We start from the raw sequence: 25,970 nt of genomic DNA, 5'->3' as shown, positions 1-25,970 counted from the left end.
GGACAACAGGAAAGTGGGAAGCTACGGAACTGTGGAAGAACAACAGGAAAGTGGGAGGCTACGGCAAAACCTGTTACCCTGCTCTGCACAGGACAGGGATCGTCTGCTTGTACTGAATGCTTCCCAAATTGTGTCCTATTCCATACATACTGCACTGTTCTAGTTGTCTATGTGACAGTCGTATTCCATACATACTGCACTGTTCTAGTTGTCTATGTGACAGTTGTATTCCATACATACTGCACTGTTCTAGTTGTCTATGTGACAGTCGTATTCCATACATACTGCACTGTTCTAGTTGTCTATGTGACAGTCGTATTCCATACATACTGCACTGTTCTAGTTGTCTATGTGACAGTCGTATTCCATACATACTGCACTGTTCTAGTTGTCTATGTGACAGTCGTATTCCATACATACTGCACTGTTCTAGTTGTCTATGTGACAGTCGTATTCCATACATACTGCACTGTTCTAGTTGTCTCTGTGACAGTCGTATTCCATACATACTGCACTGTTCTAGTTGTCTATGTGACAGTCGTATTCCATACATACTGCACTGTTCTAGTTGTCTATGTGACAGTTGTATTCCATACATACTGCACTCTTCTAGTTGTCTATGTGACAGTCGTATTCCATACATACTGCACTGTTCTAGTTGTCTATGTGACAGTCGTATTCCACACATACTGCACTGTTCTAGTTGTCTATGTGACAGTCATATTCCATACATACTGCACTGTTCTAGTTGTCTATGTGACAGTCGTATTCCATACATACTGCACTGTTCTAGTTGTCTATGTGACAGTCGTATTCCATACATACTGCACTGTTCTAGTTGTCTATGTGACAGTCGCATTCCATACATACTGCACTGTTCTAGTTGTCTATGTGACAGTCGTATTCCATACATACTGCACTGTTCTAGTTGTCTATGTGACAGTCGTATTCCATACATACTGCACTCTTCTAGTTGTCTATGTGACAGTCGTATTCCATACATACTGCACTGTTCTAGTTGTCTATGTGACAGTCGTATTCCATACATACTGCACTGTTCTAGTTGTCTATGTGACAGTCGCATTCCATACATACTGCACTGTTCTAGTTGTCTATGTGACAGTCGTATTCCATACATACTGCACTGTTCTAGTTGTCTATGTGACAGTCGTATTCCATACATACTGCACTGTTCTAGTTGTCTATGTGACAGTCGTATTCCATACATACTGCACTGTTCTAGTTGTCTATGTGACAGTCGTATTCCATACATACTGCACCGCTCTAGTTGTCTATGTGACAGTCGTATTCCATACATACTGCACTGTTCTAGTTGTCTATGTGACAGTCGTATTCCATACATACTGCACTGTTCTAGTTGTCTATGTGACAGTCGTATTCCATACATACTGCACTGTTCTAGTTGTCTATGTGACAGTCGTATTCCATACATACTGCACTGTTCTAGTTGTCTCTGTGACAGTCGTATTCCATACATACTGCACTGTTCTAGTTGTCTATGTGACAGTCGTATTCCATACATACTGCACTGTTCTAGTTGTCTATGTGACAGTTGTATTCCATACATACTGCACTCTTCTAGTTGTCTATGTGACAGTCGTATTCCATACATACTGCACTGTTCTAGTTGTCTATGTGACAGTTGTATTCCACACATACTGCACTGTTCTAGTTGTCTATGTGACAGTCATATTCCATACATACTGCACTGTTCTAGTTGTCTATGTGACAGTCGTATTCCATACATACTGCACTGTTCTAGTTGTCTCTGTGACAGTCGTATTCCATACATACTGCACTGTTCTAGTTGTCTATGTGACAGTCGTATTCCATACATACTGCACTGTTCTAGTTGTCTATGTGACAGTTGTATTCCATACATACTGCACTCTTCTAGTTGTCTATGTGACAGTCGTATTCCATACATACTGCACTGTTCTAGTTGTCTATGTGACAGTCGTATTCCACACATACTGCACTGTTCTAGTTGTCTATGTGACAGTCATATTCCATACATACTGCACTGTTCTAGTTGTCTATGTGACAGTCGTATTCCATACATACTGCACTGTTCTAGTTGTCTATGTGACAGTCGTATTCCATACATACTGCACTGTTCTAGTTGTCTATGTGACAGTCGCATTCCATACATACTGCACTGTTCTAGTTGTCTATGTGACAGTCGTATTCCATACATACTGCACTGTTCTAGTTGTCTATGTGACAGTCGTATTCCATACATACTGCACTCTTCTAGTTGTCTATGTGACAGTCGTATTCCATACATACTGCACTGTTCTAGTTGTCTATGTGACAGTCGTATTCCATACATACTGCACTGTTCTAGTTGTCTATGTGACAGTCGCATTCCATACATACTGCACTGTTCTAGTTGTCTATGTGACAGTCGTATTCCATACATACTGCACTGTTCTAGTTGTCTATGTGACAGTCGTATTCCATACATACTGCACTGTTCTAGTTGTCTATGTGACAGTCGTATTCCATACATACTGCACTGTTCTAGTTGTCTATGTGACAGTCGTATTCCATACATACTGCACCGCTCTAGTTGTCTATGTGACAGTCGTATTCCATACATACTGCACTGTTCTAGTTGTCTATGTGACAGTCGTATTCCATACATACTGCACTGTTCTAGTTGTCTATGTGACAGTCGTATTCCATACATACTGCACTGTTCTAGTTGTCTATGTGACAGCACTATGCATCTTCATATCACAGAGTTTCATGTAACCTTCTCATGTTCTGGTCGTGCAATATCTCCTCACTAGCTAACCCTGATATGTCAAAAAGAAAACCGTTTCAAAAGTCTTATATCATCATTAGGAATTGATGATGAAAATATTGTGGTGGGGGGGCGGTGTTTTGTTTGACTTCAGTGTGGCTTTTGACATTATCCATCATCGTTAACTGCTGGAAAAGCATATGTGTTATGGCTTTACACCCCCTGCTATAATGTGGATAAAGAGTTACCTGTCTAACGGAACATAGAGGGTTTTTTTTAATGAAAGCCTCTCAAACATAATCAGGTTGAATCAGTATTTCTCCAGGGCAGCTGTCTAGGACCATGTTAAAAAAAATATATATATATAACGAAATACTGATTCGACCTGAAAAAAGCCACACTGAAGTTAAACAAAACAAACCCCACCACAATATTTTCATCATCAACTCCTAATGATGATATACGACAATTGAAACAGTTTTCTTTTTGACAAGACAGGAACAGTGTCAGGTAACAAGACAGGAACAGACAGGAACAGTGTCAGGTAACAAGACAGGAACAGAGAGGGAACAAGACAGGAACAAGACAGGAACAGACAGGTAACAAGACAGGAACAGACAGGGAACAAGACAGGAACAGACAGGTAACAAGACAGGAACAGACAGGTAACAAGACAGGAACAGACAGGTAACAAGACAGGAACAGACAGGTAACAAGACAGGAACAGACAGGTAACAAGACAGGAACAGACAGGTAACAAGACAGGAACAGACAGGTAACAAGACAGGAACAGACAGGTAACAAGACAGGAACAGACAGGTAACAAGACAGGAACAGACAGGTAACAAGACAGGAACAGACAGGTAACAAGACAGGAACAGAGAGGTAACAAGACAGAAACAGAGAGGTAACAAGACAGAAACAGAGAGGTAACAAGACAGGAACAGAGAGGTAACAAGAAAGGAACAGAGAGGTAACAAGACAGGAACAGAGAGGTAACAAGACAGGAACAGAGAGGTAACAAGACAGGAACAGACAGGTAACAAGACAAGGAACAGACAGGTAACAAGACAGGAACGGAGAGGTAACAAGACAGGAACAGACAGGTAACAAGACAGGAACAGACAGGTAACAAGACAGGAACAGACAGGTACCAAGACAGGAACGGAGAGGTAACAAGACAGGAACAGAGAGGTAACAAGACAGGAACAGAGAGGTAACAGGACAGGAACAGACAGGTAACAAGACAGGAACAGACAGGTAACAAGACAGGAACAGACAGGTAACAAGAAAGGAACAGACAGGTAACAAGACAGGAACAGAGAGGAACAGACAGGTAACAAGACAGGAACAGAGAGGTAACAAGACAGGAACAGACAGGTAACAAGAAAGGAACAGACAGGTAACAAGACAGGAACAGAGAGGAACAGACAGGTAACAAGACAGGAACAGACAGGTAACAAGACAGGAACAGACAGGTAACAAGACAGGAACAGACAGGTAACAAGACAGGAACAGACAGGTAACAAGAAAGGAACAGACAGGTAACAAGACAGGAACAGAGAGGAACAGACAGGTAACAAGACAGGAACAGAGAGGTAACAAGACAGGAACAGAGAGGTAACAAGACAGGAACAGACAGGTAACAAGACAGGAACAGTGTCAGGTAACAAGAAAGGAACAGACAGGTAACAAGACAGGAACAGAGAGGTAACAGGACAGGAACAGACAGGTAACAAGACAGGAACAGACAGGTAACAAGAATAACTACACTGTTTATATTCAGCCATATTCCCAGACCTCTTTCTATGGTTAAATGTGGTTTGCACTTTCAGTTTTGTGTGAATGCCGCCATCCATCCACGGTTTTTGGTTAGGGTAGGTTTTAATAGTCACAGAGGGTGCAACATCTCCAATCCACTTCTTTAAACTCGCTCACCGAGTCAGCGTATAAATCAATGTTGTTATTTGAGGCTGTCATGTCTTTACTATCATTAACTGAAGACTTTTAGTTTTTATCAAAGATTCTCTGTAATTAGCATTTCGTGATTAACTAATCAGGCAAATGTAATTAACTATGAAGTGGTGCACCAAGGAAAATTTTCAGATTACAAAGTTATAATTTTCCTAATATAACTTTTCAGATATTTTATTTCTGATCAATTAGTCTTCTGATTAGTGACTTAATTATTTATTTATTTTACCTCAAGTTAGTCTCATTCCAAACGTTGTAAATTGTTGGTTATCTGCATGAACCCAGTCTTCACTATGAGTCATCCATACATCAATTGTCTTAAATCATGTATTTATTACTAACTAAACAATCACAGAAGTGCACACACAAACAAACAAAGTAAATATGGTGACAAGAAATGATAGGGGAATGTGCCCTAGTGGGCTAAACCGGCATGGCGGCTTGTTAGACAAAAGGGGAAGTGGGGGTCAACTAAGAAGTCACTACAGAGTGATAATTATAACAATTGAAATGCTAATCCTTGGCACATGAACGCTCACTCATTCGGGAACAATTGCAATCAATATATATATTTACGCTCAGTGTGTCGTCGCGGTCTCTGTTGGAGACTGTCCGTCCTCTCTCTCTGTCGAGCTTAGAATGGATAGCTCAGAGTGACATTTATTCATGTCGTTATGGATGGATGTTTCGGCGGTTGTCGGTCTTCGCGTTCAATGATACCGGATTCCTAGCTGCAGACTAGTAATTAATATCAAAGACTTGTTCTTATTCTGATAGTCTAAGAGTTTAACCACATGGTATGGTCAAAAGATTCAGCCACCTACTAAACCCTCTCGTAATCGAGGTAAGCTGGTCTGCAACCTTTGTCCTCTCATAATGGAGAGAAACATGTTCTGTTGAGAAATTCTCAAAGTGGGGGTTTTATTCGGGAGTTGCAGAAAAGGGCCTGTCCCAGGATGCCCGACCCGAACTGTGCTCATGGGCGCTCCTCTGATTTAGTTCAACTCAAAAGGGAATTGGAGTTTCCTTCATTAAACAGTCCAAAATCACATTACACAATTTTACAAACAGTGTCATCCTCACTCATTCATCTTATACAACAATTAGATGTAATCCTCATATCTGAGGCTATTATATAAACAGCGTTATGGTAATGTAGTCTTATTGTCTCCCATGAGTGTCACAAAATGGTACCAAACAGACCAGTTTGTAGCTGGATTCTTCACTGATTTTTATACCTTCTCCAGAACATAAATGTTCTTCGGACCTCAAGTTCTGTGAGGTGGAAGAAATTCCTTTGTTCTCTATGAAAATTCAGTCTGTCTCTATACTGTGTGGCCATGGGGAGATAATCTCCTTCAGGAATTTACGACCTCTCTGACCACAGCAGCCGAGTTGTAGGATACAGAGAGGGGGAAGGTACTCTCTGTACCCAAAGAGGGCAACGTCATGACAAGGCTGACCGGAACATATTCCGGTCCACATGATCAAACAATCTTGAAGTGTGGATTCCAATTGGTCAAACCAGCGTTGAATTGGTCTAGTCACTGGTACATCCTGTTTGAGTTTCTGCCTATAAGACGGTAGGAGCAGGATGGCGTCGTGTTTGGATTTGCCAAAAGGACGGTGGGGAGGGCTTTGTATGCATCGCGGAAGTTAGAGTAGCAGTGATCGAGTGTATTACCCCCGGCGCGTAGTGCAATCAATATGCTGATAGAATTTAGGTAGCCTTGTTCTCAAATGTGCTTTTTTTAAATCCCCAGCTACAATAAATACAGCCTCAAGATATATGGTTTCTAGTTAATATAGAGTTCAGTGAAGTTCCTAGAGGGCCGTCTTGGTGTCGGCTTGAGGGGGAATGTATATAGCTGTGACGATAACTGACGAGAATTCTCTTGGGTGATAATATGGACGGCATTTGATTGTAAGGAATTCTGGGTTGGGTGAGCAGAAGGACTTGAGTTCCTGTATGTTATGATTACAGCATGAGTTGTTAATCATGAAGCATGCACCCCGCCCTTCCTCTTCACAGAGAGGAGTTCATCTCTATCGGCGCAATGCATGGAGAAGCCGGGTGGCTGAACAGATTCCGACAACATATCACGAGAGAGCCATGTTTCCGTGAAACAGAGAATGCTACAATCTCTGATGTCTCTTGCTCGAATTGCTCGAATTGCTCGAATTTCATCTACCTTGTAGTCAAGAGACTGGACATTGTATACTCGGGAGCGGTGGACGATGTGCACGTCTACAGATCCTAACCAGGAGGCCTTCTGAGGCACCGTTGTTTTGGGTGGGCTTCTGGGATTAGGTTCATTGTCCTGAGTGGAGGGCCATACAGAGGATCCACTTCGGGAAATTAGTATTGCTGGTCATAATGTTGGTAAGTTGACGTCGCTCTGATATCAAATAGTTCTTCCCGGCTGTATGTAATAAGACTTAAGTTTTTCTGAGGTAACAATGTCACTTGCCGTTGAACGAAGGAGAGCTCGGGTTTGTTGTTTTGGAAATGTGTTTGTTTTAAAAGTGTGGAATAGAATGTTTCTCAGTAGCTAGCTAACATTTTAGTTTGGCTGGTAACATCAACTGTGCTAAGTGGCTGTGCTACAGAAACATTGCTAACCAAACAACAGTGCTAGGAGGCTGTGCTACAGAAACATTGCTAACCAAACAACAGTGCTAGGAGGCTGTGCTACAGAAACACCAGTAACCAAACAACAGTGCTAGGAGGCTGTGCCACAGAAACACCAGTAACCAAACAACAGTGCTAGGTGCCTGTACTACAGACACACTGCTAACCAAACAACAGTGCTAGGTGCCTGTACTACAGAAACACTGCTAACCAAACAACAGTGCTTGGTGACTGTACTACAGACACACCGGTCGTCATTGTGGATACTAAGGAGATCCTGAGGGAAATCGCCAAGTACCAACAGTTTTATGCTATGGAGGAACAACATACTCCATCAAGGAAAGATCCGGCTACCTCAAAAATGAACTCTAACCCGACAAAAAAAAGAAAGACAGATTAGTCTACAGACACGGACAATTTACTTACCGATGAAGTAGAGGCCAGTGCTCTGGCTAGAATCCATGCAACACTGGAAAGGTTGTGTGAGGAAGTAGCAGAGCTGAGGGGGAGTTTAGAGTTTAGCCAGAGTGAAATTCTCACGCTCCATGGAGAGAACAAGGCACTCACAGCCAAGGTAAAAATCCAGGGTATTTTGTTCTTAAATGATATTGTAAATTGTAATGGTAGAGTTATGTATTTCATGGAGTTATCAGAATTGTACGGGAAGGTCTGCTCAATCCAAGAGTACAACCAATTGATTACAGTATTGCCCCAAAAATTGAGGAGGCAGGTGGCATTGGGAAGAGGTAGAGAACGGGTCTGTCTGCCCAATATAAAGGATCAAAACTGGCAGAGGAATATTGTAGGGAAGAGATTTTGATGTACCTATTCCATGGTACAGGGTGTATGAGTTGATGTATAAAATTACACACAATTCAAATTATTATATATAATTCTTGCCACCAAACAAAATGTTGAATATTTGGGGCATAAAATCATGGAAGCTCTGCAGATTTTGTTGTGAGGATACAGAATCAATAGACCATTTATTTTGGTATTGTCCTCAGGTAGCCTGTTTCTGGTCTCAGGTTCAGGAATGGCTGACAATGCAGAACATTGATCTAAAATTGACCATGGACATATTACTGTTGTTAGATCTAGAGAGTCAGTTACTAATATACCAATACTCTTAGTAAAAAAAAATATATTAAAATATCCACAATCTGTGGATTCCATTCGACTAGATTAGTTGTCCTTGATGTCCTTTTTTTGGGCATTTTGTTGTTTTCTGTTTTCCTTTGTCTTTTATTTTTTTCTCTTTAGTTCATTTTCTTGGCTGTTGCATTGGGGGGTTATTGGGGGTGGGGGGTTATTGGGGGTGGGGGTTATTGGGGGTGGGGGGTTATTGGGGGTGGGGGAATGGAATTATTTGTTTTTGTATTTATTATTATAATTATTATTTTTCTTGGGGGTGGACTGTGGGAGGGGTCTTGGATGGTGGGGGGGGTCTTGGATGATTCGGGTCCCTGTTTTTTGCCTTGTGGGATATCTGTTGACGTGCCCTTGCGCAGGGCGTATATCATTGGTTGCTTCTGTGTGTCTCTCTGAATGGAAGTCTGTTGGACGACCGGTGTGGTGTAGTTGTTGAGCGGCTTTACTGCAAGTATATTGTATGTTTTGGATATTCAATTAATATATATATATAATTATTTAGTTTTTTTAAACAATGTAAGAAATAATACTAAAAAAATAAAATACTGCATAGTTTCCTAAGGACTCGAAGCGAGGTGACCATCTCTGTTGGCGTCATCTTGTATTGTAGATATCTAGTGCTGTAAGAACTTTATATGATGTACTGTTTTATATTTAGTTTTATATGTAATGTAAGTGCCATAATGTGTTTGGACCCCAGGAAGAGTAATTGCTGCCTTGGCAGGAACTAATGGGGTTCCATAATAAACCCCAGGAAGAGTAGCTGCTGCCTTGGCAGGAACTGATGGGGATCCCTAATTAATACAAATACAAAATGCAAATAATATTAGCCCTAAATACCCAGGTACTGCAGGATGGCTGATGTTGTGTATGTTGACAGGGTTGTGTTGTGTTTACAGCCTGGATGGCTGATGTTGTGTATGTTGACATGGGTGTGTTGTGTTTACAGCCTGGATGGCTGGTGTGTGTATGTTGACATGGGTGTGTTGTGTTTACAGCCTGGATGGCTGGTGTTGTGTATGTTGATAGGGTTGTGTTGTGTTTACAGCCTGGATGGCTGATGTTGTGTATGTTGACATGGGTGTGTTGTGTTTACAGCCTGGATGGCTGGCGTTGTGTATGTTGACATGGGTGTGTTGTGTTTACAGCCTGGATGGCTGATGTTGTGTATGTTGACATGGGTGTGTTGTATTTACAGCCTGGATGGCTGGTGTGTGTATGTTGACATGGGTGTGTTGTGTTTACAGCCTGGATGGTTGGTGTTGTGTATGTTGACATGGGTGTGTTGTGTTTACAGCCTGGATGGTTGGTGTTGTGTATGTTGACATGGGTGTGTTGTGTTTACAGCCTGGATGGCTGGCGTTGTGTATGTTGACATGGGTGTGTTGTGTTTACAGCCTGGATGGCTGGCGTTGTGTATGTTGACATGGGTGTGTTGTGTTTACAGCCTGGATGGCTGGTGTTGTGTATGTTGACATGGGTGTGTTGTGTTTACAGCCTGGATGGCTGGTGTGTGTATGTTGACAGGGTTGTGTTGTGTTTACAGCCTGGATGGCTGGTGTTGTGTATGTTGACATGGGTGTGTTGTGTTTACAGCCTGGATGGCTGGTGTTGTGTATGTTGACATGGGTGTGTTGTGTTTACAGCCTGGATGGCTGATGTTGTGTATGTTGACATGGGTGTGTTGTGTTTACAGCCTGGATGGCTGGTGTGTGTATGTTGACATGGGTGTGTTGTGTTTACAGCCTGGATGGCTGATGTTGTGTATGTTGACATGGGTGTGTTGTGTTTACAGCCTGGATGGCTGGCGTTGTGTATGTTGACATGGGTGTGTTGTGTTTACAGCCTGGATGGCTGATGTTGTGTATGTTGACATGGGTGTGTTGTGTTTACAGCCTGGATGGCTGGTGTTGTGTATGTTGACATGGGTGTGTTGTGTTTACAGACTGTTTCATTATCTTTAATGCGTGCCAGACTGAGCCAGATTACAAGCAGATAAGACAGGCGTGTGGGCCAGTACTACATACAGCCAGCTATCACCACTCTACCACAACACGCACACACACACACACACACACACACACACACACACACACACACACACACACACACACACACACACACACACACACTACAGCCAGCTATCACCACTCTACCACTACACACACGCACACGCATGCACACACACACACACACACACACACACACACACACACACACACACACACTACAGCCAGCTATCACCACTTAACCTCTACCACTGAATTGAAATAACACACTCCCTTCCATGCCAACTAGAACACCCATAGCTAGATGTCAGGAGTTGCACCAACAGGTAGAACTGATAAAATAATACATGAATGGGTGGTGGTGACACTCCCTTGTCTCTTTAGAAGTTGGACAATTTTTTTAATTTTTTATGTATCTGTTTGGTTTATTGATCTGGTGCCGAAGCCCTGACGCTGACATGTAAATGCTGATTAATATTACCTCTGAGGGTGTTGGCTTTGTACTACGCTTGTGAGGTAAATGACTGCACCAATGGGTGGGACTGTTTTCGTTTAATCCTTTTGTGGAATTCTGCCCAAGACTGAAGTCATATCAGTATGACAGAGTTGAGTCCTGCTAAAAAATAAAACATAAAAGTCATCTGTGTCCTCAAAAAGATGGAAGCCTCTGGACCACTTAGGGAGATAACACTGGAGATAACTTAGGGAGATAACAAGTTCTTCACAGAGATAATGAGTTCAACTCTTTCTGTCAGGTTTTGACCTCAGTAATGTACTCTCTCTCTCTCTCTCTAGTTACTTCCCTCCTGCTCTACCAGTCTATTCCAAGAATCAATCAATCTTTTTTTTTTTTTTGTAAAGGCCTTTTTATATCAACAGAGCAAGAAGTTTATTCAACAAGTGAACTGGCCCATGGCGAGAGGTCAACACAGAGCTGAGACCCATAGACTGGGTCACGAGGCAGTGAAGGCTCTGCAACAATTCCAGTAGGAACAGCAGCTGATTCATGCAATGACCCCTGGGAGCTTAAACTGTCTCCGATTATTAGGTTTATCTCTTCAAGGACAGAAGAATGGTGATGTCAGCATATCGGTAATCTCCTTTTTCTATTTACAGAATCTACTCAGTACTTTATTTAACCTTTATTTAACTAGGCAAGTCAGTTAAAGAACAAATTCCTTATTTACAATGACGGCCAAACCCTAACGACGCTGGACCAATTGTGCTCCGCCCTATGGGACTCCCGATCACGGCCTGATGTGATACAGCCTGGACTTGAACCAGGGACTGTAGTGACGCCGTTTGCACTGAGATGCAGTGCCTTCGACAGTATCTACTCAGTACTACTCTACTACTATAGACAGTATCTACTCAGTACTACTCTACTACTATTGACAGTATCTACTCATGACATTACCATTGACATCCTTCATGGCCTAACAAGCCCAGAGTGGCTGCTACACAACATGGACAGTTAGAGTAGGAACATACTGGACTTGTTGAATCCGTTTCAGGCAGTTGCCTGTGTGAGGCTGCATCTCTGTCTGACTGTCTGCCTGTGAGTCTTAGCTGGATCTCTGTATGAGAAGATCTCTGTAAGAGTAGATCTCTAAGAGTAGATCTCTAAGAGTAGATCTCTTCATGAGTAGATCTTTGTATGAGAAGATATCTGTATGAGTAGGTCTCTTCATGAGTAGATATCTGCATGAGAAGATATCTGCATGAGTAGATATCTGTATGAGAGGACCTCGGTATGAGCCTGGCTGGTGATGTGGCCCCACTGACAGAGCCTGGCTGGTGATGTGGTGAAGAGGTCCACAGCGACAGCTGTCCCCCACTGAGAGTGACTCCGTTTGGGTCGTTGAGAGAGCATGTACAGATGGCTCCTGATGGTACTCTGAACCAGACATACAGAGAGAGAACAGGGGAACACCTCACACACACACACACACACACACACCACCATATAACAAGGACACTACACTGTTGCCAGACATCTCCTGGCGGAGCACCAACATCCATTAACACAGTCACAACAATGCTGTAACTCAACAAGTTCATTAAAACACCATTACTGTATCTTGACTACAGCTCAGCGTTCACCACCATAGTACCCTTAAAGCTCATCACTAAGCTAAGGATCATGGGACTAAACACCTCCCTCTTCAACTGGATCCTGGACTTCCTGACGGGCCGCCCCAGGTGGTAAGGGTAGGTAGCAACACATCTGCCACGCTGATCCTCAACACTGGAGCTCCCCAGGGGTGCGTGCTCAGTCCCCTCCTGTACTCCCTGTTCACCCACCACTGCATGGCCAGGCACGACTCCAACACCATCATTGAGTTTGCAGATGACACAACAGTGGTAGGCCTGATCAACGACGAGACAGCCTATAGGGAGGAGGTCAGAGATCTGGCCCGGGTGGTGCCAGAATAACAACCTATCCGTCAACGTAACCAAGACTAAGGAGATGATTGTAGACTACAGGAAAAGGAGCACCGAGCACGTCCCCATCGACAGGGCTGTAGTGGAGCAGGTTGAGAGCTTCAAATTCCTTGGTGTCCACATCAACAACAAACTAGAATGGTCCAAACACACCAAAACAGTTGTGAAGAGGGCACGACCAAAACAGTTGTGAAGAGGGCACGACAAAACCTATTCCCCCTCAGGAAACTAAAAAGATTTGGCATGGGTCCTGAGATCCTCAAAAGGTACTACAGCTGCAACATTGAGAGCATCCTGACCGGTTGCATCACTGCCTGGTACGGCAATTGCTCGACCTCCGACCGCAAGGCACTACAGAGGGTAGTGCGTACGGCCAAGTACATCACTGGTGCTAAGCTGCCTGCCATCCAGGACCTCAACATCAGGCGGTGTCAGAGGAAGGCCCTGAAAATGGTCAAAGACCCCAGCCACCCCAGTCATAGACTGTTCTCTCTACTACCGCATGGCAAGTGGTAACGGAGTGCCAAGTCTAGGACAAAAAGGCTTCTCAACAGTTTTTACCCCCAAGCCATAAGACTCCTGAACAGGTAACCAAATGGTTACCCGGACAATTTGCATTGTGTGCCACCCCCCAACCCCTCTTTTAGGCTGCTGCTACTCTCTGTTTATCTCATATGCATAGTCACTTTAACTATACATTCATGTACATACTACCTCAATTGGCCCAACCAAACAGTGCTCCCGCACATTGGCTAACTGAGCTATCTGCATTGTGTCCCGCCAACCCCTCTTTTACACTTCTGCTACCCTCTTTTACACTTCTGCTACCCTCTTTTACGCTTCTGCTACCCTCTTTTACACTTCTGCTACCCTCTTTTACACTTCTGCTACCCTCTTTTACGCTTCTGCTACCCTCTTTTACACTTCTGCTACCCTCTTTTACGCTTCTGCTACCCTCTTATACACTTCTGCTACCCTCTTTTACGCTTCTTCTACCCTCTTTTACGCTTCTGCTACCCTCTTTTACACTCTGCCACCCTCTTTTACACTCTGCTACCCTCTTTTACACTTCTGCTACCCTCTTTTACGCTTCTGCTACCCTCCATCATATATGCATAGTTCCTTTAACCATACCCACATCTACATACTACCACAATAAGCCTGACTGACAGGTGTCTGTATATAGCCTCGCTACTCTTATTTTCAAATGTCTTTTTACTGTTGTTTTATTTCTTTACTTACCTACGCACACACACACACATACATATATTTTTTCACTATTGGTTAGAGCCTGTCAGTGAGCATTTCACTGTAAGGTCTACACCTGTTGTATTCGGCACACATGACAAATAAACTTTGATTTGATTTGATCTCTGCACTTTTATGAGTCGGTCTCACCAAGTCTATCTCTATCTCTCTTGACTCATAATGAACTTCCTAAAGTGTTCATATTGAGGAGCTTTCTATGTCTGAATCCAACAGCAGTATAGTGAATAGGGTGTAATTTGGGACATCATCTGTCTGAATCCTGAGTCTATTCTGAGCGGCACTATCTTTTATTTTGCCATCAATTGTTTGCTAAATGGTCCTACAACGTGTGTGTGTGTGTGTGTGTGTGTGTGTGTGTGTGTGTGTGTGTGTGTGTGTGTGTGTGTGTGTGTGTGTGTGTGTGTGTGTGTGTGTGTGTGTGTGTGTGTGTGTGTGTGTGTGTTTTATTCCTCTTTTGTAACTGTTTTATTTTGTCATTTTTTAGGGGAAAATAAAGGGAAAAATATATACATAATTTATATGCCCTGTACATTTATAAAACATATATATGGGGGATTGGAAATGGGGATTGGAAACAATCTATCTGCAATTAAAGCTGAACTACCCCTCAAAAAATGTATGCAAAATATATATATAAGAAAGAAAATAAATATTTCAAAATATATTTTTGAAAAATTTAAAGACAAAAAAAATGAAAATCTGAAAGAAAGATCAAATAAATAGAAATAAAAGTAAGAAAGAGGAAGGAAGGAAGGTTGAGAAAAAGTGGTTCTATTTGAGTCTTTCATATCCTTCTATTGGTATCGTAGAATACATATATTTTGCAGATGTTATAGCAGGTGCAGCACAATGCTTATGTTTTTAGCTCTAACAGTGCAGTAATACCCACAATACACACAAATCCAACATTTGAGTTGGCAGGAAGAAGAGACCCAGTCATTGTGGACAAATGCCAGGGTGCACAAACTACCCATGCCAGTTCCTCAGTTCCTGAGTGCAGGGTGTACACGTTCCCCAAGCCAGTTCTTGTTCCAAATGCCACGTTTTTATCTAGCCATCTGTGATTGGCCTGCAGGTATAGGGAGGTGCCAGGTAGCAGGCTGAGTATTCTGTCTGCAGACTGGTGTCCTCGTCACTACCCCCTGCCTCCATCTTTCACCATCCCATTGCAATCCAGACCGCTGCATATGGCCGTCCGCCAGCATTTAACGACCACACCCCTTCATCATATTCAAACTACAAATCATGTGTTTTAGCATTCATCCAATTAATGATTAACGCACCGGCTGGCATAAACAAGTATCATCGTTTCTACAGGAAATGTGGTCACCTCTACAGAGGGAGGAAGGACCAGTTGACCACAGTGGCTTTGGCCAGAAGGTTTTGCCCACTGTTCTGCAATAGTCCTATCAACCCGACACACTCACCCTATCATAAATACATCGACAACAGGGTGTTCCATTTGCAAACAACACACACACACACACACACACACACACACACACACACACACACACACACACACACACACACACACACACACACACACACACATTTACATATCATCACAAGAGATTAACATCCAGAGCCTTCAGAAACTTATTCACACCCCTTGACTTTTTCCACATTTTGTTGTGCTCCAGCCTGAATTTAAAATGGATTACATTTAGTTGTTGTCACTGGTCTATGCAAAATATCCCATATTGTCAACGTGGAATTATGTATTTCTAAATGTTAACAAATGTTAATAAAAAATCTAAAGTTGAAATGTCTTGAGTCAATAAAGTATTGAACCCCTTTGTCATGGCAAGACTAAATAAGTTCAGGAGTAGACCTTTGATGAACAAGTTACATAATGCGTTTCGTGGATTTGAACATCTATGGCAACAGCTAACAATTGTTTGTCTAGCAGTGGTAAACAACCAATTTGACAGAGCTAGAAGAATTTAGAAAATAATAATGGGCAAATATTACACAATCCAGGTGTGGAAAGCTCTTAGAGTCCCAGAAAGACACACAGCTGTAATCGCTGCCGCAGGTGGTTCTACAAAGTATTGACTCGGGGGTGTGAATATTTATGTAAAATGAGATATATCTGTATTTCATTTTCACTACATTTCCAAACATTTCTAAAAACATGTTTTCACTTTGTCATTATGGGGTATGGTGTGAAGATGGGTGAGAGAAAAACAATCATTTAATTCATTCTAGAATAAGGCTGTAACGGAACACAATGTGGACTAAGTCAATGGGTCTAAAACGCTTATGAATGCACTGAATATGGAAGTCAGAGGTGGCGTCTCCGTTGATAACGACACTCGTTGTCGACATGATCTCTTCCTCCCGGTCCGAGCTCAGATATTTCTCAGTAGGCCTTCGCATTTTACTGCTCAGAAACAAAACATGACACTTGTAATCTGTACCTTTCAAAGTGTGTACAGACAGTACTGTTAGTCCTAACAAAGTGTGTACAGACAGTACTGTTAGTCCTAACAAAGTGTGTATAGACAGTACTGTTAGTCCTAACAAAGTGTGTACAGACAGTACTGTTAGTCCTAACAAAGTGTGTGCAGACAGTACTGTTAGTCCTAACAAAGTGTGTATAGACAGTACTGTTAGTCCTAACAAAGTGTGTATAGACAGTACTGTTAGTCCTAACAAAGTGTGTACAGACAGTACTGTTAGTCCTAACAAAGTGTGTATAGACAGTACTGTTAGTCCTAACAAAGTGTGTATAGACAGTACTGTTAGTCCTAACAAAGTGTGTACAGACAGTACTGTTAGTCCTAACAAAGTGTGTATAGACAGTACTGTTAGTCCTAACAAAGTGTGTATAGACAGTACTGTTAGTCCTAACAAAGTGTGTATAGACAGTACTGTTAGTCCTAACAAAGTGTGTACAGACAGTACTGTTAGTCCTAACAAAGTGTGTACAGACAGTACTGTTAGTCCTAACAAAGTGTGTATAGACAGTACTGTTAGTCATAACAAAGTGTGTATAGACAGTACTGTTAGTCCTAACAAAGTGTGTATAGACAGTACTGTTAGTCCTAACAAAGGGTGTATAGACAGTACTGTTAGTCCTAACAAAGTGTGTACAGACAGTACTGTTAGTCCTAACAAAGTGTGTATAGACAGTAATGTTAGTCATAACAACGTGTGTATAGACAGTACTGTTAGTCCTAACAACGTGTGTATAGACAGTACTGTTAGTCCTAACAAAGTGTGTACAGACAGTACTGTTAGTCCTAACAAAGGGTGTATAGGCAGTACTGTTAGTCCTAACAAAGTTTGTATAGACAGTACTGTTAGTCCTAACAAAGTGTGTACAGACAGTACTGTTAGTCCTAACAAAGTGTGTATAGACAGTACTGTTAGTCCTAACAAAGTGTGTATAGACAGTACTGTTAGTCCTAACAAAGGGTGTATAGGCAGTACTGTTAGTCCTAACAAAGTGTGTATAGACAGTACTGTTAGTCATAACAAAGTGTGTACAGACAGTACTGTTAGTCCTAACAAAGTGTGTATAGACAGTACTGTTAGTCCTAACAACGTGTGTATAGACAGTACTGTTAGTCCTAACAACGTGTGTATAGACAGTACTGTTAGTCCTAACAAAGGGTGTATAGGCAGTACTGTTAGTCCTAACAAAGTGTGTATAGACAGTACTGTTAGTCATAACAAAGTGTGTACAGACAGTACTGTTAGTCCTAACAAAGTGTGTATAGACAGTACTGTTAGTCCTAACAAAGTGTGTATAGACAGTACTGTTAGTCATAACAAAGTGTGTATAGACAGTACTGTTAGTCCTAACAAAGTGTGTATAGACAGTACTGTTAGTCCTAACAAAGGGTGTATAGACAGTACTGTTAGTCCTAACAAAGTGTGTACAGACAGTACTGTTAGTCCTAACAAAGTGTGTATAGACAGTAATGTTAGTCATAACAACGTGTGTATAGACAGTACTGTTAGTCCTAACAACGTGTGTATAGACAGTACTGTTAGTCCTAACAAAGTGTGTACAGACAGTACTGTTAGTCCTAACAAAGGGTGTATAGGCAGTACTGTTAGTCCTAACAAAGTGTGTATAGACAGTACTGTTAGTCCTAACAAAGTGTGTACAGACAGTACTGTTAGTCCTAACAAAGTGTGTATAGACAGTACTGTTAGTCCTAACAAAGTGTGTATAGACAGTACTGTTAGTCCTAACAAAGGGTGTATAGGCAGTACTGTTAGTCCTAACAAAGTGTGTATAGACAGTACTGTTAGTCATAACAAAGTGTGTACAGACAGTACTGTTAGTCCTAACAAAGTGTGTATAGACAGTACTGTTAGTCCTAACAACGTGTGTATAGACAGTACTGTTAGTCCTAACAACGTGTGTATAGACAGTACTGTTAGTCCTAACAAAGGGTGTATAGGCAGTACTGTTAGTCCTAACAAAGTGTGTATAGACAGTACTGTTAGTCATAACAAAGTGTGTACAGACAGTACTGTTAGTCCTAACAAAGTGTGTATAGACAGTACTGTTAGTCCTAACAAAGTGTGTATAGACAGTACTGTTAGTCCTAACAAAGTGTGTATAGACAGTACTGTTAGTCCTAACAAAGTGTGTATAGACAGTACTGTTAGTCCTAACAAAGTGTGTATAGACAGTACTGTTAGTCCTAACAAAGTGTGTACAGACAGTACTGTTAGTCCTAACAAAGTGTGTATAGACAGGACTGTTAGTCCTAACAAAGTGTGTATAGACAGTACTGTTAGTCCTAACAAAGTGTGTATAGACAGTACTGTTAGTCCTAACAAAGTGTGTATAGACAGTACTGTTAGTCCTAACAAAGTGTGTATAGACAGTACTGTTAGTCCTAACAAAGTGTGTATAGACAGTACTGTTAGTCCTAACAAAGTGTGTACAGACAGTACTGTTAGTCCTAACAAAGTGTGTACAGACAGTACTGTTAAACCTTTCATAAATCAGACGTACAGCAATGCTGGCTGCTGAAGCTATGGAAGAGTTTTAATGGAAAACTGTTAACTCTAATTTGAACTGAGTTTAAGTCATCCCAAGGGTTGGTTTGTGCTGCCAAAGGGAGATGCGAATTGGCAGTAATCAGTTGCATGCCAACTATAATCCCAACTAGCACGTCAGCATGTTTCCAAACAAACCTGTGGTTTACATTTACAATTTGGCAATGATGAGAGAGGAGTATATTTAGATTTTAATAAGCCTTCTGCCATCCACCCAAACTAATTCAAAACTCGTCCAAAATCACAAGCTGCCTAGTGAGGTTTGTGATGCGTTGTGTTTACCGTGACCTCTAGAGGTTGTGTGATGCGTTGTGTTTACCGTGACCTCTAGAGGTTTGTGATGCGTTGTGTTTACTGTGACCTCTAGAGGTTTGTGATGCGTTATGTTCACATTGACCTCTAGAGGTTTGTGATGCGTTGTGTTTACTGTGACCTCTAGAGGTTTGTGATGCGTTGTGTTTACCGTGACCTCTAGAGGTTTGTGATGCGTTGTGTTTACTGTGATCTCTAGAGGTTTGTGATGTGTTGTGTTTACTGTGACCTCTAGAGGTTTGTGATGCGTTGTGTTCACATTGAACTCTAGAGGTTGTGTGATGCGTTATGTTCACATTGACGTCTAGAGGTTTGTGATGCGTTGTGTTTACTGTGACCTCTAGAGGTTTGTGATGCGTTGTGTTTACTGTGACCTCTAGAGGTTTGTTATGCGTTGTGTTTACTGTGACCTCTAGAGGTTTGTGATGCGTTGTGTTTACTGTGACCTCTAGAGGTTTGTTATGCGTTGTGTTTACTGTGACCTCTAGAGGTTGTGTGATGCATTATGTTTACTGTGACCTCTAGAGGTTTGTGATGCGTTGTGTTTACTGTGACCTCTAGAGGTTGTGTGATGCATTATGTTTACTGTGACCTCTAGAGGTTTGTGATGCGTTGTGTTTACTGTGACCTCTAGAGGTTTGTGATGTGTTGTGTTTACTGTGACCTCTAGAGGTTTGTGATGTGTTGTGTTTACTGTGACCTCTAGAGGTTTGTGATGTGTTGTGTTTACTGTGACCTCTAGAGGTTTGTGATGTGTTGTGTTTACTGTGACCTCTAGAGTTGTGTGATGTGTTGTGTTTACTGTGACCTCTAGAGGTTTGTGATGCGTTGTGTTTACTGTGACCTCTAGAGGTTTGTGATGCGTTGTGTTTACTGTGACCTCTAGAGGTTTGTTATGCGTTGTGTTTACTGTGACCTCTAGAGGTTTGTGATGCGTTGTGTTTACTGTGACCTCTAGAGGTTTGTGATGTGTTGTGTTTACTGTGACCTCTAGAGGTTGTGTGATGCATTATGTTTACTGTAACCTCTAGAGTTGTGTGATGTGTTGTGTTTACTGTGACCTCTAGAGGTTTGTGATGCGTTGTGTTTACTGTGACCTCTAGAGTTGTGTGATGCGTTGTGTTTACTGTGACCTCTAGAGGTTTGTGATGCGTTGTGTTTACCGTGACCTCTAGAGGTTTGTGATGCGTTATGTTCACATTGACCTCTAGAGGTTGTGTGATACGTTATGTTCACATTGACCTCTAGAGGTTGTGTGATGCGTTATGTTCACATTGACCTCTAGAGGTTTGTGATGCGTTGTGTTCACATTGGCCTCTAGAGGTTGTGTGATGCGTTATGTTCACATTGACGTCTAGAGGTTTGTGATGCGTTGTGTTTACTGTGACCTCTAGAGGTTTGTTATGCGTTGTGTTTACTGTGACCTCTAGAGGTTTGTTATGCGTTGTGTTTACTGTGATCTCTAGAGGTTTGTGATGCGTTGTGTTTACTGTGACCTCTAGAGGTTTGTTATGCGTTGTGTTTACTGTGACCTCTAGAGGTTTGTGATGCGTTGTGTTTACTGTGACCTCTAGAGGTTTGTGATGTGTTGTGTTTACTGTGACCTCTAGAGGTTTGTGATGCATTGTGTTTACCGAGACCTCTAGAGGTTTGTGATGTGTTGTGTTTACTGTGACCTCTAGAGGTTTGTGATGTGTTGTGTTTACTGTGACCTCTAGAGGTTTGTGATGTGTTGTGTTTACCGTGACGTCTAGAGGTTTGTGATGCGTTGTGTTTACTGTGACCTCTAGAGGTTTGTGATGCGTTGTGTTTACCGTGACCTCTAGAGGTTTGTGATGTGTTGTGTTTACTGTGACCTCTAGAGGTTTGTGATGCGTTGTGTTTACCGTGACGTCTAGAGGTTTGTGATGCGTTGTGTTTACTGTGACCTCTAGAGGTTTGTGATGCGTTGTGTTTACTGTGACCTCTAGAGGTTTGTGATGCGTTGTGTTTACCGTGACCTCTAGGGGTTTGTGATGTGTTGTGTTTACCGTGACCTCTAGAGGTTTGTGATGCGTTGTGTTTACTGTGACCTCTAGAGGTTTGTGATGTGTTGTGTTTACTGTGACCTCTAGAGGTTTGTGATGCGTTGTGTTTACCGTGACCTCTAGAGGTTTGTTATGCGTTGTGTTTACTGTGACCTCTAGAGGTTTGTTATGCGTTGTGTTTACTGTGACCTCTAGAGGTTTGTGATGTGTTGTGTTTACTGTGACCTCTAGAGGTTTGTGTAGTTTTTTCCCTGTTTTTCTGAAGGGCTTAATGGTGCTCTACCATGCCGTCCCTAAAAGAGGGGTGCGTCACACAGTGCCAGGCTTTTCCCCCCACTATACTCAACTCGAGTGGGTTGAGTCACTGACGTGAACTTCCTGTTCAGTTTTGCCGGACAGGAAGCCCATTTCGTGGGCTATACTTAGCCTTGTCTCAGGGTAGTAAGTTGGTGGTCTGTTGATATACATTTAGTTGTGTGGGGGCTGTGCTTTGGCAGAGTGGGTGGGGTTATATCCTGCCTAGTTGGCCCGGTCCGGGGGTGTCGTCGGACAGGGCCACGGTGTTCCCCGACCCTTCCCGTCTCAGACTCCAGTATCTATGCTGCAGTAGTCTATGTGCCGGAAGGCTAGGGTCAGTCTGTTATATATGGTGTAATTCTCCTGTCTTATCTGTCATCCTGTGTGAACTTAAGTTTCCCATCTCTCTCTCTCTCTCTCTCTCTTCCATCCCGGAGGACCTGAGCCCTAAGACCATGCCTCAGGACTACCTGGCCTGATGACTCTTGGCTTGTCATGTCCCCAGTCCACCTGGTCGTGCTGCTGATCCAGTTTCTGCCGTTTTGCCTGTGGCTATGGAACCCTGACCTGTACACCAGACGTGCTAAGTTGTACCGGACCTGCTGTCTCAGTCTCTAACTCACTTTCTCCCCCCCCCCCCTCTCTCCTTCTCTACCGCACCTGTTGTCTCCACCTCTTTCTCTCCCTCCCCCTCTCTCCTTCTCTACCGCACCTGTTGTCTCCACCTCTTTCTCTCCCTCCCCCTCTCTCCTTCTCTACCGCACCTGTTGTCTCCACCTCTTTCTCTCCCTCCCCCTCTCTCCTTCTCTACCGCACCTGTTGTCTCCACCTCTTTCTCTCCCTCCCCCTCTCTCCTTCTCTACCGCACCTGTTGTCTCCACCTCTTTCTCTCCCTCCCCCTCTCTCCTTCTCTACCGCACCTGTTGTCTCCACCTCTTTCTCTCCCTCCCCCTCTCTCCTTCTCTACCGCACCTGTTGTCTCCACCTCTTTCTCTCCCTCCCCCTCTCTCCTTCTCTACCGCACCTGTTGTCTCCACCTCTGAATGCTCGGCTGTGAAAAGCCAACTGACATTTACTCCTGAGGTGCTGAACTGTTGCACCCTCTACAACCACTGTGATTATTATTATTTGACCTTGCTGGTCATCCATTAACATTTGAACATCTTGACCATGTTCTGTTATATATAATCTTCACCAGGCACAGCCAGAAGAGGACTGGCCACCCCTCAGAGCCTGGTTCCTCTGGTCTACCCAGTACAGCCAGAAGAGGACTGGCCACCCCTCAGAGCCTGGTTCCTCTGGTCTACCCAGCACAGCCAGAAGAGGACTGGCCACCCCTCAGAGCCTGGTTCCTCTGGTCTACCCAGTACAGCCAGAAGAGGACTGGCCACCCCTCAGAGCCTGGTTCCTCTGGTCTACCCAGTACAGCCAGAAGAGGACTGGCCACCCCTCAGAGCCTGGTTCCTCTGGTCTACCCAGCACAGCCAGAAGAGGACTGGCCACCCCTCAGAGCCTGGTTCCTCTGGTCTACCCAGTACAGCCAGAAGAGGACTGGCCACCCCTCAGAGCCTGGTTCCTCTGGTCTACCCAGTACAGCCAGAAGAGGACTGGCCACCCCTCAGAGCCTGGTTCCTCTGGTCTACCCAGTACAGCCAGAAGAGGACTGGCCACCCCTCAGAGCCTGGTTCCTCTGGTCTACCCAGTACAGCCAGAAGAGGACTGGCCACCCCTCAGAGCCTGGTTCCTCTGGTCTACCCAGTACAGCCAGAAGAGGACTGGCCACCCCTCAGAGCCTGGTTCCTCTGGTCTACCCAGTACAGCCAGAAGAGGACTGGCCACCCCTCAGAGCCTGGTTCCTCTGGTCTACCCAGTACAGCCAGAAGAGGACTGGCCACCCCTCAGAGCCTGGCTCCTCTCTAGGTTCCTTTCAAGGTTCCTCCTCTTTCTAGGGAGTTTTTCCTAGCCGCCATGCGTCTACATGTGCATTGCTCTCTGGTGTTTTAGGCTGGTTTCTGTATCAACTCTTTTTGACAACTGATGATGAAAAAAAGACTTCATAAATACACTAATAATTAATAATAATAATAATAATAATAATTAACTCATAATTGTGTGTCTTTTGCCTGAGTCCTTTGAAAAGTTATTATTATACATTGGAGAGATAAATGCATAATTGTATCGTTATGTGTAGAAATGAAGGCTAATGAAAAGTTAGTATTATACATTGGAGAGATAAATGCATAATTGTATCATTATGTGTAGAAATGAGGTGTAATGAAAACTAGTTGACTTATCATTCAGCTCTCAAATCATAAACATTTTTAGCAAGTCAGTTTTTAAAACAACCTAATTGGTCAATTGTGATGTTTGATTCAGGGTAGAATAGTCACGTTATTTAGTTTTCGTTAGGTTGATGATATTATTGTTGTCATTTGTGGTTATGACAGGGATATCACCAATACATTCCTAGCAAATAAACATTGAAAAATGACATCGTCAGAAAGTGAAACAGAAAGATGGAATGGAGGGTAACGATGACCTAACAACTTTCAGTACAAGTGAGTAGGAGGGTGTAACGAAATGCTTATGTTCTTAGCTCCAACAGTGCAGTAATATCGTTTTTTGTTTTGATAGATGCCACTGCGCTGTTGGTGCTAGGAACACAAGCAGTTTGCTACATGACATCTGCTAAATATGTGCATGCGACCAATACAACTAGATTTGATATCCCTTCAGTACTGACAATGTATTTAGTTATTACCTGCCCTGTACGCAGTGACAGTATTGAAGTTAGTCAATGTGCCTTTCCATGACCCAGGTAAGATTACTGCTCTAAGCACAATATAACAATGAGTAATCACATTAATTATTACATTGTGCAGTATAATTACACTGTAATGTTTAGTGAGATAATATAGAGATATGTTTGAGGTGTTTTAATGTATCAGAATCAGAAACAGGGTGAAATAAAGGGGGAGGTGTAAGTGAGGATGAGCGGTAGAGAGATGAAGTACAGTACCTGTGGAAGAACAGCAGGATGGACAGCGTGGTCTGGTCGATGTTGCTGTTGCAGATGCCCTCGTTGAGCAGGTAACAGGGGTCTCTGACCACAGACTCCAGAGAGTCCAGCCTCATCATGCTGTTCAGCTTGTCTGTGTTCACGTTCTGGTTCTGGAACGTCAGCTGCTCACGGAACTGGCGGAAGTGGCTGAGCGACGTGGGGCTGCCCATCAGAGGGGTGCTGTTGCCTCTGCCTTGGCCCCCACCTCCAGCTGGGTCGTCACAGCTAGCCAGGTCCAGGCAGCAGGAGCAGCAGTCCAGACCGATGGGAGAGAGACACTCCTCTCCATCTGACATGATGACAGCAGATCAGTCAATCCGGTCAGCAGAGCACCTTGAGGGACTGGAGAGATAAGCTCCACAGCAGGAGAGAGAGAGGTAGAAAGAGAGAAAGGGAAAGAGAAAGACCTTGGTGCTGGTCTCTCTTCTTCTTCTCAGGCTTGTAGTTGTTGTTGTGTGTTCCTCAGTGTATGCAGAGGGAACGATTTTCTCCCTCCAGGTGTTCTGGATCAGGGTGTTGGTAAGTCAAGTGTCCCCTGCTTCCTCCTCTCCCTGAGAGTAGACAGTCAGTCGTGTCTCCCTGAGTCTCCCTCTCGTCACGTTAATAAGGTGTTTGCTTTGGTTGTCAGACACTCGCTGGCTTCTGTGTCTGTGTGGGGGAGAGAGAGCTAGCCAATGCTGTGCTGTCTGTGTGGGAGAGAGAGAGCTAGCCAACGCTGTGCTGTCTGTGTGGGAGAGAGAGAGCTAGCCAACGCTGTGCTGTCTGTGTGGGAGAGAGAGAGCTAGCCAACGCTGTGCTGTCTGTGTGGGAGAGAGAGAGCTAGCCAACGCTGTGCTGTCTGTGTCTGTGTCGAACACACACATCCTGATTCAGCGGGAATGTGTTTCAAAGCTGCTTATCACTTTTTTTCTCTGCCCAGCACTTTTTCCTCCCCCAACGTGCTTAGAGACTGAGGGAGGGAGGGAAGGAGGGAGGGAGGGAGGGAGGGAGGGAG

General features: G+C 43.3%; 1 protein-coding gene across 1 annotated transcript in view; it reads right to left on the bottom strand.

Annotated features, from left to right (window-relative positions):
- The window catches only part of LOC135526774 (uncharacterized), an 81,198-nt gene extending 55,498 nt beyond the window's left edge, over nucleotides 1-25,700 (bottom strand). The window contains exon 1 of the mRNA XM_064955431.1: nucleotides 24,935-25,700. Within this exon, the coding sequence (XP_064811503.1) occupies nucleotides 24,935-25,272 (338 nt within the window). The 5' untranslated portion in view covers nucleotides 25,273-25,700. The remainder of the gene's footprint in view (nucleotides 1-24,934) is intronic.
- Nucleotides 25,701-25,970: the final 270 nt, after the last annotated feature.

This window comes from Oncorhynchus masou, chromosome 32, assembly GCF_036934945.1.
Source record: "Oncorhynchus masou masou isolate Uvic2021 chromosome 32, UVic_Omas_1.1, whole genome shotgun sequence".
Classification (NCBI taxonomy): Eukaryota; Metazoa; Chordata; class Actinopteri; order Salmoniformes; family Salmonidae; genus Oncorhynchus; species Oncorhynchus masou.
This window is presented reverse-complemented; position numbering and strand designations above follow the sequence as displayed.